Source organism: Micropterus salmoides, unplaced genomic scaffold (genome assembly GCF_014851395.1).
Source record: "Micropterus salmoides isolate LMB-PRFRI ecotype aquatic unplaced genomic scaffold, ASM1485139v1 Ms_hic_scaffold_22, whole genome shotgun sequence".
Lineage (NCBI taxonomy): Eukaryota > Metazoa > Chordata > Actinopteri > Centrarchiformes > Centrarchidae > Micropterus > Micropterus salmoides.
Window position 1 is genome coordinate 18819644 of NW_024041373.1, and position 14679 is coordinate 18834322.

The 14679-nt window shown below is 41.1% G+C and overlaps 2 protein-coding genes and 1 long non-coding RNA gene across 6 annotated transcripts in view; 2 read left to right on the forward strand and 1 right to left on the reverse strand.

Annotated features, from left to right (window-relative positions):
• Window positions 1–4946, forward strand: part of adam12b (ADAM metallopeptidase domain 12b) — an 86710-nt gene extending 81764 nt beyond the window's left edge. For all 3 annotated transcript variants that reach the window (XM_038737641.1, XM_038737642.1, XM_038737643.1), the window contains one exon: window positions 3110–4946. In XM_038737641.1, coding sequence (XP_038593569.1) covers window positions 3110–3161 — 52 coding nt within the window. In that variant the 3' untranslated portion in view covers window positions 3162–4946. The remainder of the gene's footprint in view (window positions 1–3109) is intronic.
• Window positions 4947–5199: 253 nt separating this feature from the next.
• On the reverse strand, window positions 5200–6196 carry LOC119917273. The gene is made up of 2 exons (XR_005447249.1): window positions 6114–6196; window positions 5200–5523 (listed from the first exon to the last, which is right to left on the reverse strand). It is a non-coding gene; the product is annotated as an uncharacterized LOC119917273 (long non-coding RNA).
• A 369-nt stretch (window positions 6197–6565) lies between these two features.
• Window positions 6566–14504, forward strand: dhx32b (DEAH (Asp-Glu-Ala-His) box polypeptide 32b). Of its 2 annotated transcripts, none has more exons than XM_038737495.1 (12): window positions 6566–6629; window positions 6907–7692; window positions 7861–8054; window positions 8668–9043; window positions 9128–9364; window positions 10129–10222; window positions 10298–10447; window positions 11259–11450; window positions 11582–11722; window positions 11993–12183; window positions 13334–13524; window positions 14121–14504. In XM_038737495.1, exons 2-12 carry the CDS (start codon window positions 7411–7413, stop codon window positions 14293–14295), a joined length of 2223 nt encoding a protein of 740 aa, XP_038593423.1. In that variant the 5' UTR covers window positions 6566–6629; window positions 6907–7410; the 3' UTR covers window positions 14296–14504. The 2 variants fall into 2 exon arrangements, with proteins under 2 accessions (XP_038593423.1, XP_038593424.1); XM_038737496.1 differs by having other exon boundaries at window positions 6568–6629; window positions 7563–7692.
• The last annotated feature ends 175 nt before the right edge of the window (window positions 14505–14679 follow it).

Sequence of the window (14679 nt, forward strand, 5' to 3'; positions counted from 1 at the left end):
TATATTCATTTATTGCACACAGACTGAAAATTAGAATATTACTTAAGACCAATACAAAAAAAGGATTTTTAGAAATGTTGGCCAACTGAAAAGTATGAACATGAAAAGTATGAGCATGTACAGCACTCAATACTTAGTTGGGGCTCCTTTTGTCTGAATTACTGCAGCAATGCGGTGTGGCATGGAGTCGATCAGTCTGTGGCACTGCTCAGGTGTTATGAGAGCCCAGGTTGGTCTGATAGTGGCCTTCAGCTCTGCTGCATTGTTGGGTCTGGTGTATTGCATCTTCCTCTTCACAATACCCCATAGATTTTCTATAGGGTTAAGGTCAGGCGAGTTTGCTGGACAATTAAGAACAGGGATACCATGGTTCTTAAACCAGGTACTGGTAGCTTTGGCACTGTGTGCAGGTGCCAAGTCATGTTGGAAAATGAAATCTGCATCTCCATAAAGTTCTCTAAAAGTGCTCTAAAACTTCCTGGTAGACGGCTGCGTTGACCTTGGACCTCAGAAAACACAGTGGACCAACACCAGCAGATGATATGGCACCACAAACCATCACTGACTGTGGAAACATTACACTGGACTTCAAGCAATGTGGATTCTGCGCCTCTCCTCTCTTCCTCCAGACTCTGGGACCTTGATTTCCAAAGGAAATGCAAAATTTACTTTCATCAGAGAACATAACTTTGGACCACTCAGCAGCAGTCCAGTCCTTTTTGTCTTTGCGAGACGCTTCTGATGCTGTGTCTTGTTCAAGAGTGGCTTGACACAAGGAATGCGACAGCTGAAACCCATGTCTTGCATACGTCTGTACGTGGTGGTTCTTCACTGACTCCAGCTGCAGTCCACTCTTTGTGAATCTCCCCCACATTTTTGAATGGGTTTTGTTTCACAATCCTCTCTAGGGTGCGGTTATCCCTATTGCTTTTACACTTTTTTCAACCACATCTTTTCCTTCCCTTCGCCTCTCTATTAATGTGCTTGGACACAGAGCTCTGTGAACAGCCAGCCTCTTTAGCAATGATCTTTTGTGTCTTGCCCTCCTTGTACAAGGTGTCAATGGTCGTCTTTTGGACAGCTGTCAAGTCAGCAGTCTTCCCCATGATTGTGCAGCCTACAGAACTAGACTGAGAGACCATTTAAAGGCCTTTGCAGGTGTTTTGAGTTAATTAGCTGATTAGAGTGTGGCACCAGGTGTCTTCAATATTGAACCTTTTCAAAAAATTCTAATATTCTGAGATACTGATTTTGGGGTTTTCATTAGTTGTCAGTTATAATCATCAAAATTAAAATGAATGAACACTTGAAATATATCACTGTGTGGAATGAATGTATACATTATACAAGTTTCACTTTTTGAATGGAATTACTGAAATAAATAAAAAAAACTTTTTGATGATATTCTAATTATATGACCAGCACCTGTATGCTCTATAAAGTTCATCCTCCCTTATGTTCCAAACATTCCCTTTTGTTTCCAGGTTATATGGTACAAATGATATTTATATTTTATTTATACACTGCTCAAAAAAATAAAGGGAACACTAAAATAACACATCCTAGAAATAATCTCATTAAATACTCCTTTCTTTACATAGTTGAATGTGCTGACAATAAAATCACACAAAAATTATCAATGGAAATCAAATCTATCAACCCATGGAGGTCTGGATTTGGAGTCTAACTCAAAATCAAAGTAGAAAACCACACTACAGGCCGATCCAACTTTGATGTAATGTCCTTAAAACAAGTCAAAATGAGGCTTAGTAGTGTGTGTGGCCTCCACGTGCCTGTATGACCTCCCTACAACGCCTGGGCATGCTCCTGATGAGGTGCCCAGACCTGGACTAAAGCATCCGACAGTCTGTGGTGCAACATGGCGTTGGTGGATGGAGCGAGACATGATGTCCCAGATGTGCTCAATTGGATTCAGGTCTGGGGAACGGGCGGGCCAGTCCATAGCATCAATGCCTTCCTCTTGCAGGAACTGCTGACACACTCCAGCCACATGAGGTCTAGCATTGTCTTGCATTAGGAGGAACCCAGGGCCAACCGCACCAGCATATGGTCTCACAAGGGGTCTGAGGATCTCATCTTGGTACCTAATGGCAGTCAGGCTACCTCTGGCAAGCACATGGAGGGCTGTGCGGCCCCCCAAAGAAATTCTACCACACACCATTACTGACCCACCGCCAAACCGGTCATACTGGAGGATGTTGCAGGCAGCAGAACGTTCTCCACAGCGTCTCCAGACTCTGTCACGTCTGTCACATGTGCTCAGTGTGAACCTGCTTTCATCTGTGAAGAGCACAGGGCGCCAGTGGCGAATTTGCCAATCTTGGTGTTCTCTGGCAAATGCCAAACGTCCTGCACGGTGTTGGGCTGTAAGCACAACCCCCACCTGTTCTGACAGTTTGAGCAGACACATGCACATTTGTGGCCTGCTAGAGGTCATTTTGCAGGGCTCTGGCAGTGCTCCTCCTGCTCCTCCTTGCACAAAGGCAGAGGTAGCGGTCCTGCTGCTGGGTTGTTGTCCTCCTACGGCCTCCTCCACGTCTCCTGATGTACTGACTTGTCTCCTGGTAGCGCCTCCATGCTCTGGACACTACGCTGACAGACATAGCAAACCTTCTTGCCACAGCTCGCATTGATGTGCCATCCTGCATTTAGCTGCACTACCTGAGCCACTTGTGTGGGTTGTAGACTCCGTCTCATGCTACCACTAGAGTGAAAGCACCGCCAGCATTCAAAACATCAGCCAGGAAGCATAGGAGCTGAGAAGTGGTCTGTGGTCACCACCTGCCGAACCACTCCTTTATTGGGGGTGTCTTGCTAATTGCCTATAATTTCCACCTGTTGTCTATTCCATTTGCACAACAGCATGTGAAATTGATTGTCAAACAGTGGACAGTTTGATTTCACAGGAGTGTGATTGACTTGGAGTTACATTGTGTTGTTTAAGTGTTCCCTTTATTTTTTTGAGCAGTGTAGTTTAATGCTGTGACTTGTTACCTGTTATCTTGTTAATTGCATTTGGGAACAATGTTATTATTCATTTTATCTGTCATAATGACTTTATGTATTCATGCTTCTGTTTACTTTTCAGACCTGTGCCAGTGTTGCCCTACAGACCACCAAAGACTCATAAGGACTGCTGAGCTCTTGACATCATGGACGAGTAGATCTCCCACCAACAGTCGGAGACTTAGTTGATTTGCACTAAATACTGAGACTCTGTAAGACCTTTCGGACACTTGGAAGTATCACAGAGTTTCCAGTGAAAGAGGGCTAACATCCCACCTCGGTGCTATGCCTCTAAAGGTGCTTTGTTGTCCTCGCTCAGGTACCAATTAACTATTTATCTATTTAAGTATTTAACACCAATATTACCAGTGTGCACAGAGCTCTCCGATCAAGAGTGACCTTCCCAACGGAAAAGTTTAGAAGAAAAGGAAACATGGTGTGATATATATATAATTTTTTGCATTTGGTGATTTTTATACTTTTTTTTTTCTCAAATGAAATTCTAAAATAACAATGATGTTTTTATAACCAGTGAAGTTGCTTGAATAATTGAAGCGCAAAAAAGGACTAAAATGAAGATAAAGGGAAATGAACGTCAGTTGTTGCAGTAGCTTGTGGGCTGTAGAGCAGTGTTATTTATTCCATTTTTCATATTTTTATTCTGTATTCAATACCAAATACGTATTTTGTATCCGTGTCGACACGGTGCTACAAAGTAGATATTAATCAAAAAATGCTTTTTTATTAACAGTGGACTCATATTAAAGCCTCGGACTACATTTTTATGGGATTAATCCAATCAACTCATTTTACAGTCTCATGACCAGGCTCTGTTATTCCCTCATAAGTTCACTTGTGCAGTAAAGTGCAAACAGGAAAAGTATTCTTCACAAATTTCAGACTGGCTCTGGCACACCGCTTGGGGCGTGTGTTGGACGCTCTACATGTTCTCCTGATACTGGCAGACGCTGCGGAGTCTCAACAGATTTGACAGACTGATTGTGTTCCAGAGAATTACACCAACACCAAATAATTCAACACTTACACTGGTGTTTGTATGTTTAACGTTCACGCTCACTTTGTCCTTGAGCATGCGAGCCAAGCAGAATGACTTCAGTGCTGTGAGCTTTCCAAGCTCCTCCTCGACTGTGTCCAGCGAGATGCTTCACTGTATCTGTCCCGTCTTGTCTTTTTTTTTTGCCTTCATTACATTCCATTTGGATTTTGTACGGCTTCTTGAACTCTGAGATTATTTATGCATTCGCTGCATCTTTCATTAGATTCAAAGCTTGGACTCTGAGTTAAGCAATTTTATTGATGTTATTTGTTGTTGACTTGCTGCATAACTGTTAAAAACTTCACAGCACAGTTCTTTTTCCTGTGTTAGTGTTCATTTTATATTTGCATTGTATTCAAATGCAGTGCTTGTCTTCTCACCACTGCAGAATGATTGAAGCTGGTAAAGCTCTGCATACCTGCGTTGCAGCTGTCTACAGAAGTGTGCAAGCAATGCTTTTTCTTGTTTTGAAAGTGTTCAGATATGTTGGACAGTCAGTGTAACTGCTCGCCGCCGGAAAATATTTGTCAGTGCTGTGTCCGTGTCGTTAAACGTTTCTGCCATTTGTAAATTCTAAATGTATTGTTAATTTGCATAAGTGTAACATGTGTAAAACCATTGTGAAATGTAAATATTGTATGTCAGTTATAATTTTTGTTCCCTTTTTTGTTCTTTTTTACAAGCACAGTAATGTAAGAACTGCTTTGAGGCCGTGCCCCATTTACACTGGGTGGTGAAAACGTGATTTTGAAGATTTCAGCGTATAATTTGTTGGCTAGAGACAAATGTTTAAGGATAACATTTAAACTGGGAGATTTTATTGATGAACTGAAAGCCAAATAAAAGTTCCTTTATAACTGTTTACAACAAGTTGATTTCATTTTGTTCTCACTTTGAAGTTATTCAAAAATAACTTAAGAAATAGACAAGAGAGGAAGTTTCTTTAACCACAAGTGGCTGTTAAAGAGATAAACAAAGATTCATAATAATAATTTTCATCATTTGCTGGACATGAATAATTAACTGACACCATTAGTAACTGTTTTTTGTTGTTTTTTGCCTTTGAGAAGACGAGTGTGCCTAAAGCTCAGCTCACCCAATAACAAAGCCACCACTTTGATCATTCGGAATATTTTTATTTGTAAACGACTTGTATCATAATCCTTCAGTGTAAGAACAACTAGCAACATATGATAACTTAAAAATGTGATGAATACACAACATTTTGCTCATCCTTTTCTCTAATTAACAGCAACCAATAAGCAGTGATTACACAAATATAAGTGTGTCAGAAAAACATGTAAGGTATGTGTAATTTTCCCAGTGATTCACTTTATGAAAGGGTCCCATCAATCTGTGACCTCACTCTTGACATGTGGGTCTGCTCTGCTGTCTCAACTCTGCTGGAGCAGCCTGTCATGGTTGTTTAACACTGCCACCTGCCAGACAACACTGGTCATTACAAAAACTGAAACACTTCCTCCATCCCTCCATCCCTCCAGTTTTATCTTATCTTGCCTTCATGTGCTCCCTCAAACCACAGGTTAAAGTTGCCCTTGGGCCCTGATTAAGGATCAGAACCCCTAACATTTGTTAACTCAGACCATTACTGGGGAAGAATACAAAAACAGGAAAAGCCTTAACCTCTAAACTGCCCTTATAGTGAACTAAAGAACACAATGGAAACACAAGTAAATAATATTATTCACACCAATGTCTGTTATGAACTAAAATCTTTCACAGATTGTTTTTAAAGGCAACAAACGAAACGGAAGTCAGTGGGCTTTTTTATTAGAATGTGAAACAGTAACTTTGAAGTATGCCATCATACCAACAATTAAGGAGTGGGTAGCTTGCAAGTGTGACCGTATGAATGTTATTTTACAAAATAGTTTATTTATTGAACTGTAATTTACTAGTTTCCAGCCACTTGTGGGTGCTGAAAACATTTTACTTTTTTTTTTTACTAATATGAGTAGGAAGAAAGGAATCGTTTGGCATTTTGGCAAATGCTTATTCGCTGTCTTACCTGGAGTTAGATGAGAAGATATAACTGCTATGCTGCAATGTCATGTCTGAGTAGGCCTGAGCAAAAGTATAGTTTACCTCCAGCAACCATTCAGCTAAGGAGACAGAGAGCTAGCTAGCCTGCTGTGCTATCGGTTATTACTAACAAATAAAATGTCTGGAACATAATGTTAAAGAATCGTTTTTACATTTTAGCGTGTCTACAGATTAAATAAACAATACTGTGTTGATTACTAAACTTTAGAGGCCCTGGCTGCCTTTAGAAAGAGCCAGGCTAACTGTTTTCCTCTGAATCCAGACTTAATGCTAAACAAAGCTAACCGGCTGTCAGTCAGCGTTAGCTAACTAGCAAACTGTCTCTAAGAAAGCAGGAAAAAAAGGTGTATTTACAGAAATTTTCAACATTTACTTTATCTCCTGTTAGTATGGAGGTAAATTACTGTATTACCTGCTCAGGCCCTTGTTGTCAGCACGGGGACTTGAGATTAGTAAACTACAAAGGTGAAGTTTCTTAAAGGTTAGTTATTCAGATACTTTTACCTAAGTAGCAATACCAAAGTGCAACTTAGAAATGCTATAACTGAAAAGCCTGCATTCAAAATGTTCTTTTAGTAAAAGTACAAAAATATTTTACTTAATTTTAGTACTTAAGTAAATGTTTCTGCTATAACATTATGATACTGTACAATTTTTGTACACCCCTGTTGGTCCATATATGCACTGGCCCCCATTTCAAATAATGTTTTAATAATGTTACCAAAATACTTTTTTTTCCTTTTGTTTTTTTCTTGCAGACTGAAAGTAGAGCACAACAGACTTTTGTGCCAAGCTCCTAGTTTTACAGGTCTTCATTTCTGACACAACCCGTGGTTCTAGGAAGTATAAATAAATTAGTGGTTCTTTAACCACTGAGATAATCCATTTCTAAATTGTGAAATTAAACCACAGTTAATAAATAAATGCTTTTTACACTTTGTACAGCTTGTGTGCTTTGTGTGTGAGCCAGTTGTCATTGTAAACATCAGACCCCTCTGAGTGTCTGCCCATCTATCTCTGTGTGTGTGCGTGTGTGTGTGTGTGTGTGTGTGTGTCATCTGTTGATGACCTCACTTCTATGGGATTAGTGACCACATGACAACACTGGGTTGGACGCCTAGTGAGCCTTTCATTTGGCTTCACTTGCAGAGGCGGTGTGTGTGTGCCGTCCCACAGTTCACTGAGAGCTGGAGATTTCTAAACTTAATTTCTGTGGATCTGTAAATGAAGTCTAAATCGGACAGACTGGGAGCTCAGTTGTGATGGCGCAAGACATCACCAATTTATCTGGAGAGGACTATTTTGAGGGGAAATCACCCTGTTGTTCAGACACAGAAGCTTTGAGTCAAGGAGACAAAGAATATGATGATATTTTGGAGCTTAATCAGTTTGATGGACTGCCTTATTCTTCCAGGTTTTACAAATTGCTGAGAGAAAGGAAAGCTCTGCCAGTGTGGAAAGCAAAGTGTGAATTCATGGACACTTTGGCCAAAGGACAGTTTGTCATTGTCAGTGGCTCTGCTAAAACTGGGAGAAGTTCTCAAGTGAGTACTGTGGGGCATTTGACACTTCAGATTGCACTGCCATGGAAAATACTGCACATTTCATATACACAACAGCAGATTCAGCTTTGTTACAGGGAGATACTCAAGCCTCTCTCGCTATCAACTTAAAGTGGGGAAGCAACTTATCTCACTCTTATTTTGAAACAGATTCCCCAGTGGTGTGCTGAATTCTGCCTGTCAGTCCAGTTCCAGCATGGCATGGTGGTTTGCACCCAGATTCACGCACAGCAGGCTGTAGATCTCTCCTTAAGAGTGGCTGATGAGATGGATGTTAACATTGGCCATGAGGTCGGTTACAGTGTCCCTTTGGAAACATGCTGCACTAATGATACAGTCCTCAGGTATGGTAAAGCAGTACTTCCTACTTTGAAATGCTCATGTATCCAGTGTTTCTCTATCTGATTCATTCTCTCCGCCGCCGGGTTACAATAAAGCATGGTCTTAACACGCAGCTAAATCACCCCGCCTTTTCTTACTCTCAAGAGAGAAGTGAACAAAAGGCTCGAGGGGGCTCTTTTCAGGGGCTTCTCCACAGCTGCCCGGCTCCCTGTCTGCCCATATGTCACACTCCCTCATGTGGGTTCCTTATAAGTCAGCTGGGGAACAAAGAACCTCAGCACATTGAGGGGTGGGAGATAAAGCAGCCGGCAAGTACGAAAGGATCCACTCCCCCGACTAATTATTAGAGTAAATTACACTTAATAGGGGCAAAGCTGATGTGCAGACAAAGTTGCTTTCATTAAGTTGCCATTCTGAGGAATGCTGAATGGATTTCCTGAATATATTGTTCCACTCTTTCAGCCTAGAGGCTTACAATAAAATTAATCTGAGGATTTATTTCAGGCTGTTATGAATTTGAATACAGTGTGCGTCAAGTGTCTCTGTGGTGCACATATTTGCTCCCTGTTAATGTAATGTCAAGCATCCTTGACATCCTTGTCTCACCCACCACAGGTACTGCACAGATGACATGCTCCTGAGAGAGATGATGTCAGACCCTTTGCTTGAGCACTATGGTGCGATAGTCGTGGACCAGGCTCACCAGAGGACCGTAGCCACGGATGTACTGCAGGGTTTACTGAAGGACATCGCCCTGCAGAGGCCAGAGCTCCGCGTGGTCCTCCTCACAGCCGTCGAACCCGACCCCAAGCAGCTGGCCCACTTTACCGGGTCAGCGGTGCCTCTGATCCGCCTGGAGGGTGCGGGCATGGGGGATGTAGTGTACAGCAGCACAGGTGACAGCTACTTCTGCTCTGCCGTCCGTCTGGTGCTGGAGATCCACCACTCAGAAGAGGAAGGAGATGTGGTTGTGTTTTTGGTGACAAATCAGGTACAAAATATAAAATAGCAGTGCAGCATGACTGATGGAATCAATGTCTTCCTCTGACTTTCTTCTTTGTTGACTCCCTACCAGGAGATAGATCTGGCCCATGACATCCTGTGTAATGAGGGACATAGCTTACCCCCTGATCTGGGTAAGCTCCTGCCCGTTGCTGTGCACCCTGGCCAGCCTGGGAATCCACCAATCCTGGGGGAGGAGGAGACAGGCCAGGCCCGCAGAGTATTCCTCACATCCAGTCCAAACGAGGACTTCTTCTGGGCTGTTAGCTCAGTGCGCTTTGTCATTGATGCCGGGCTTGAGAAAAGATCTGTAAGTTAGTACTTATTTGATGTAATTTTAATAAGCGTTAAAGTGATTACATCAAGACATCTTAAACATATGAAGGTTGAGTTCCAGCGTTATAAATCATATTACTGCCCAGAAGTGGGGATGTGAATTTTAGGGTCACCCTACCATGTGTTGTTGTTTTAATTAAAATGTTAAGTATGAATTAGGGTCGTAACATCATGTTATCATGTATTGTATTTTGTATCATTATCACACTGTGCAGATTTGTGTAAATGTTTAAATGTCATTATAATATAATCAGTTATGAGAGAAGTATTCAGATACTTTACTTGAGTAAAAGCAGTAAATAAATTCAAAATCTTCCTTAAGTAAAAGAAGAGAGGTATCATCAACTATATCTACTGAAAGTAAAAGTACTAGTTATGCAGAAAAGTAGAACTTTAAGTGTTATATCAATACTTTTTTTAGCTTTATTTTATTCTGGTACTTTAAAACATGAGTAGCATTTTAATTTAGTCGGGTTAGAGCTAGTTTTGTCTACTTTACATATTGGGTAGTTTAATCTATATGCATTATACTTTATAAGCTGATAAATGTCTTGTAAAGTAACTGGTAGGCCTAACGATAGTTGTCATATAAATGTAGTGGAGGAAAAAGTAAAGTTCACTGAGAGCTGGAGATTTCTAAACTTCCTCTGAAAAGTAGGGTACTTGAGGTATTAACTATTTCAGGAAATGTACTGCATTTGACCACTGTATATAATCCAAGTCAACACACTGTTACAGGTTTACAACCCCAGAATCAGAACAAACTCAGTTGTCATTCAGCCTATCAGCAGCGGTCAGGCCAAGAGTCGGAAACAGCTGGCAGATCCAAAAGGTGGGAACTTAAACTGTTAAAATGTTCAATGTTTGATGTAAATCTCTGGCTAAAAAAGACCTTTCTAACCTGCAGGCAAGTGTTTTTGTCTGTACCCAGAGGACAGACAGCTTCCCGGTGAGAAACGCCCACACATCGTGGAGTCTGACATCACTTCCACTGTGCTCTTCTTGAAGAGGATGGAGATCGCTGGACTGGGCCACTGTGACTTCATCGACAGGCCAGGTGATATTTACATAAATAAAAAAATAAACATAAAGAATATGTTTATGGCGGTTTGTTTTGGCCAAACTCCTCTTGTTACCTAACTTTCACATGTCCTCAGTGATAATGACATGAATTTTGAGTTCAGTCAGCCCAATTCCCTTTTGTTCCAACAGACAGGAACTTTTTTTATTAGAGGGCAGTGAGCCGTGCCTCAGCCGAACTGACAGCTCTGCAAGCTTTCTTTTCGAGCTGACCTGCTTCCATGTGCTTTTGTTCCCCCGGATTTATCCGCCCTCGCTAACACAATCACACACACAGACAAAGGCGGCCTCCCATTAGTTGATTAGAGCATAAACATAGTGCTGGTGTGCGAGAGTGTCCATGTCTCTCTTTCACCGTGATGTTCATAGAAAAACATGTTTGTTGCAAAAACAAAATAGAAAATCTCATTTGTACCATGAAAGAATTTCCATTTTGCATAGTGATGCACGGCAGATGTTGGTGAGGATTATAAAATCCTAATCTTCTGCTGCCTTTTTACTCAGCGTGCCCACCAGGGTGCCAGTATACTGTAGGGGGATCCTCCTAGTGGGTCACCATTCTGGATTACAGTTTAGGCAGCATGGACACTGAAAAATAATCCATAATAGTTAAAGTGTATTTGTATGTAATTAATAATCTCCTACTTTAAATACTAGACAGTCATAGAGATAAGTACTTAGTTGTCTAGGGGATTTGGTCCCCAGTTTTCACCCACATGTTCAACATGATTAAGGTTTCATTTTGTAAAAATACTAACAAACAAAAAAACAAATCTTTTCCAACCCAGATCCTGGAGGCCTAATGCAGGCCTTGGAGGAGCTAGACTACCTGGCAGCTCTGGATAATGACGGCAACCTGTCTGAGATGGGCATTATCATGTCCGAGTTCCCTTTGGAGCCCCAAATGGCCAAGACTCTGCTCGCCTCCTGTGAGTTTGACTGTGTCAGCGAAGTGCTCATCATTGCTGCCATGCTAACAGGTAAGCCATGCCTGACATTTGAACAAATAAAATCCCATACAAGACCCTATACATGTACTACTATTCTGTTATGTGTCTTATCGGGTAAACAGTAAATTCTAAACATTGCATTTGTCTTGCGGATTTTTTAGCACCAACTTGCTTCATGATTCCCTCTGTGGACCTGAAGCCAGAGGCAACCCAGTGCCACATGAAGTTCCAGCACCCGGAGGGAGACCATTTCACCCTTATCAATGTCTACAAGGCCTTTAAACAGTGGCAGCAGGATCCATGTGAGTACAGAGAGCACACAAACACAAACACACACACACACACACACACGCACGCTATGGAGATATATGAATGAAGAAATATCATGGTAACTGTTAGCAAAACAAGTATATTGGCCTAAACAATGATATTAATGGGCATAATAATAATAAATAATCACAACACATTATGATACTTTTTTATAAAAAATTACAATGATCAAAACATATAAAGTCTATTTCAATGACTAAACAAATTAAAACATTTTTGCCTCTGTTCTCTTCCCTTGTTAGACTGTAATGTGGAGAAGTGGTGTCAGGACCTCTACCTGAACCACGCTGCTTTGCTCATGGCTGACGCTCTTCGCACTGAGCTCACTGACACTCTGAAGAGAATTGAGCTGCCCATCTCAGATCCTGCCTTTGGTTCCCGAAGCAACACCCTCAACATTAAGAGAGCCCTGCTGGCAGGTTTCTTCATGCAGGTCAGACAACACAACTTTATGACACCAGCCAACAAAAACAACACATTATTAGATCAACATCGACAGCTCACAACATTTCAGCTTACATCAAACACCTCCTGAAGACTCTTGAAGTCCAAACTCCCCTAAAGTGGAACTAATGCAGCAATGTGGAACCATTAATGTAATACTGTGATTTTAGTTTCCACAAGCAATCATCATATGCTTATATATATTAATCTCTTTCTGTTCATTTACAATGTAGGTGATCAAAAATATACAGAAAGAATAATTTGGCTTTTTAAGTTTTGGTTTAATATTCACAATTAAAAACATACTTGGAAAAATTATCTGAATTATTTTTTGGCCATAATTGTGCAGCCCTACCACCTTGTGGCCATCAGCATTGCAATACACTGAATTGAACATATTTTTATTCTTCAACTGACAGATCTTTCTTTCATCTGACATTTGAACTGCGCATACACAACACCTGACATTGCAACAGCTTACTGTACACACTTGAACTGTCTTCAGATCTTCCACTTCAACTGCATTCATCTTTCAGTGCTTACCCTTAAACTGACACTTCACACCTTCTCAGCTCTCAGGCCTTCTCTGAACAACACCAAAAAACTCGAGCTCTTCTAACTTCCACAACTTTCATACATAATTTTGTCCAACTGCTTTCAGTTTCACACTACTGACATCTTCTTTTAGCTCGTACACATGAACTGGCACTATTTTCTTGCAGGACTTCCTCTTCAACTGAATTGAAGCTTCCAGTTCCTATTTATCACTTACACTTCAACTAAATCTTCACCTCGTTTCAGCACTTTGACTTCAGCTAATAATTCACTCACTGTTTACACTCAAATTAACCTTTTTAACTATTTCTGCTTCTCTAAGTTGTTGTTGTATTTAGACTGCCACTTCAACTGTTTCAGTATCTCAACTATTTTAGTTGTTTTAACTTTTTTCAACTTTTCAGCAGCATTGCACAAATAAATGGTCTTGTTGTCTGTTATGTTTGGGCTTAGTTCATGACTTTAAAGATGCATTTTGTATTTGGATGCTCCAGTCTTGCTTATTTAAAAAAAAAAAGTATTCTTAGGTACTGACTCCAGTCCCAGTGGTGAAAACCCATCTGCCTGACTCTGATTTCCCTCAGGTGGCGCGGGATGTGGATGGATCAGGGAACTATTTCATTCTGACCCACAAGCATGTGGCGCAGATCCATCCTCTGTCTGGCTACGGGGCAAAGAGCCCCAAGCTGGGCCTGCCGGAGTGGGTGCTGTTCCATGAGCACTCCTTCTCTGAGGACAACTGCCTCCGCACAGTAACCCACATAACGCCGGAGGAGTAAGTCTCAGCCATGTTCACATTTTGTTCTTTGTATATTTTATTGTGCACTTGGCTTGCATTCACATAAATAACCATTTACCAGTCTGGTTAACCAGCCTGCAGTGTTGCTTTAATAGAAGTACACCTCCAGTGTGTCTTCCCATTTGAGGAAGCTTAAAGGTAATCAGACAGACACATTCCCCTTCCATTTTGGACCAGATGTAAAGCTCCAGTTCAGCAGAGACTAGTCATGCTTGTGAGGGAGGTATCATAATCCTGTTCGCTAGTATCAGCTAGTTGGAGAGGGGATTATGGATTGCACAGATCCCTGGGAATGTGGAGCTGCAGCTTAATGGACTAGGAGAAAGCTCTGCAGCCTTTGTCATGCTCTCTTAGGTTCCACCTCCTGAAATGTGACTCTGTTCATTGCAGTTAAAAAAAAATGTGAGGAGCAGATAAAGTATCTGTAAGTCTTCTCTCCAACAAAAGTGGGTGTCAATAAAAACGAACCCCAAATTGAAAACTGGTTTGCAAATGGAAATCACTTAAACTGCGATGCACAAAACTCTGCTTAACACACTGAGCGTTAACACACTGTCCTCTCCCCCCGCTAGGTTCATTCAGATGGCACCGCTGTATTATTTCTACAATCTACCGCCTAGTGAGAGCAAAGACATCCTCCAAAACATTTTGAACCATGGAGCTTCTCAGTACCAAGAGCAGAAACCTCCAACCTTCCAAGAGGAGCCCCAGGAGAACCAGACTTATGATCGCTGTATTATACAGTGACTAACTGTTCCCAGTGGTGGTGGGAAAATTACCAGTAGGACTTGCACTGTACTGTACAAGAGCACGTTGTCTGGATAGCTATATAATTGATCATATAATTTAATTTCCTTTCATCTGTGCCAGTCATTCCTCATTTTTGTCACAATATCATGTCTTGTATTTATCTTTAGTTACAAAGTGCACCATTATATAAAACAATAAGTGCTGTTCTTTTGTTGATTCTGTCCAATTACTTATATTTGCACTTAACCCTCCTATTCAACAGTTTGCTTTTAAATTTTACAATTTATTTTCACAGTCCCAGTAAACTTTTTTATGATTCTGTGGCTCCACATCTTACCTTTAGTCACTGTCCAACAGTCAGTCACCCACAGCAACGAGGGT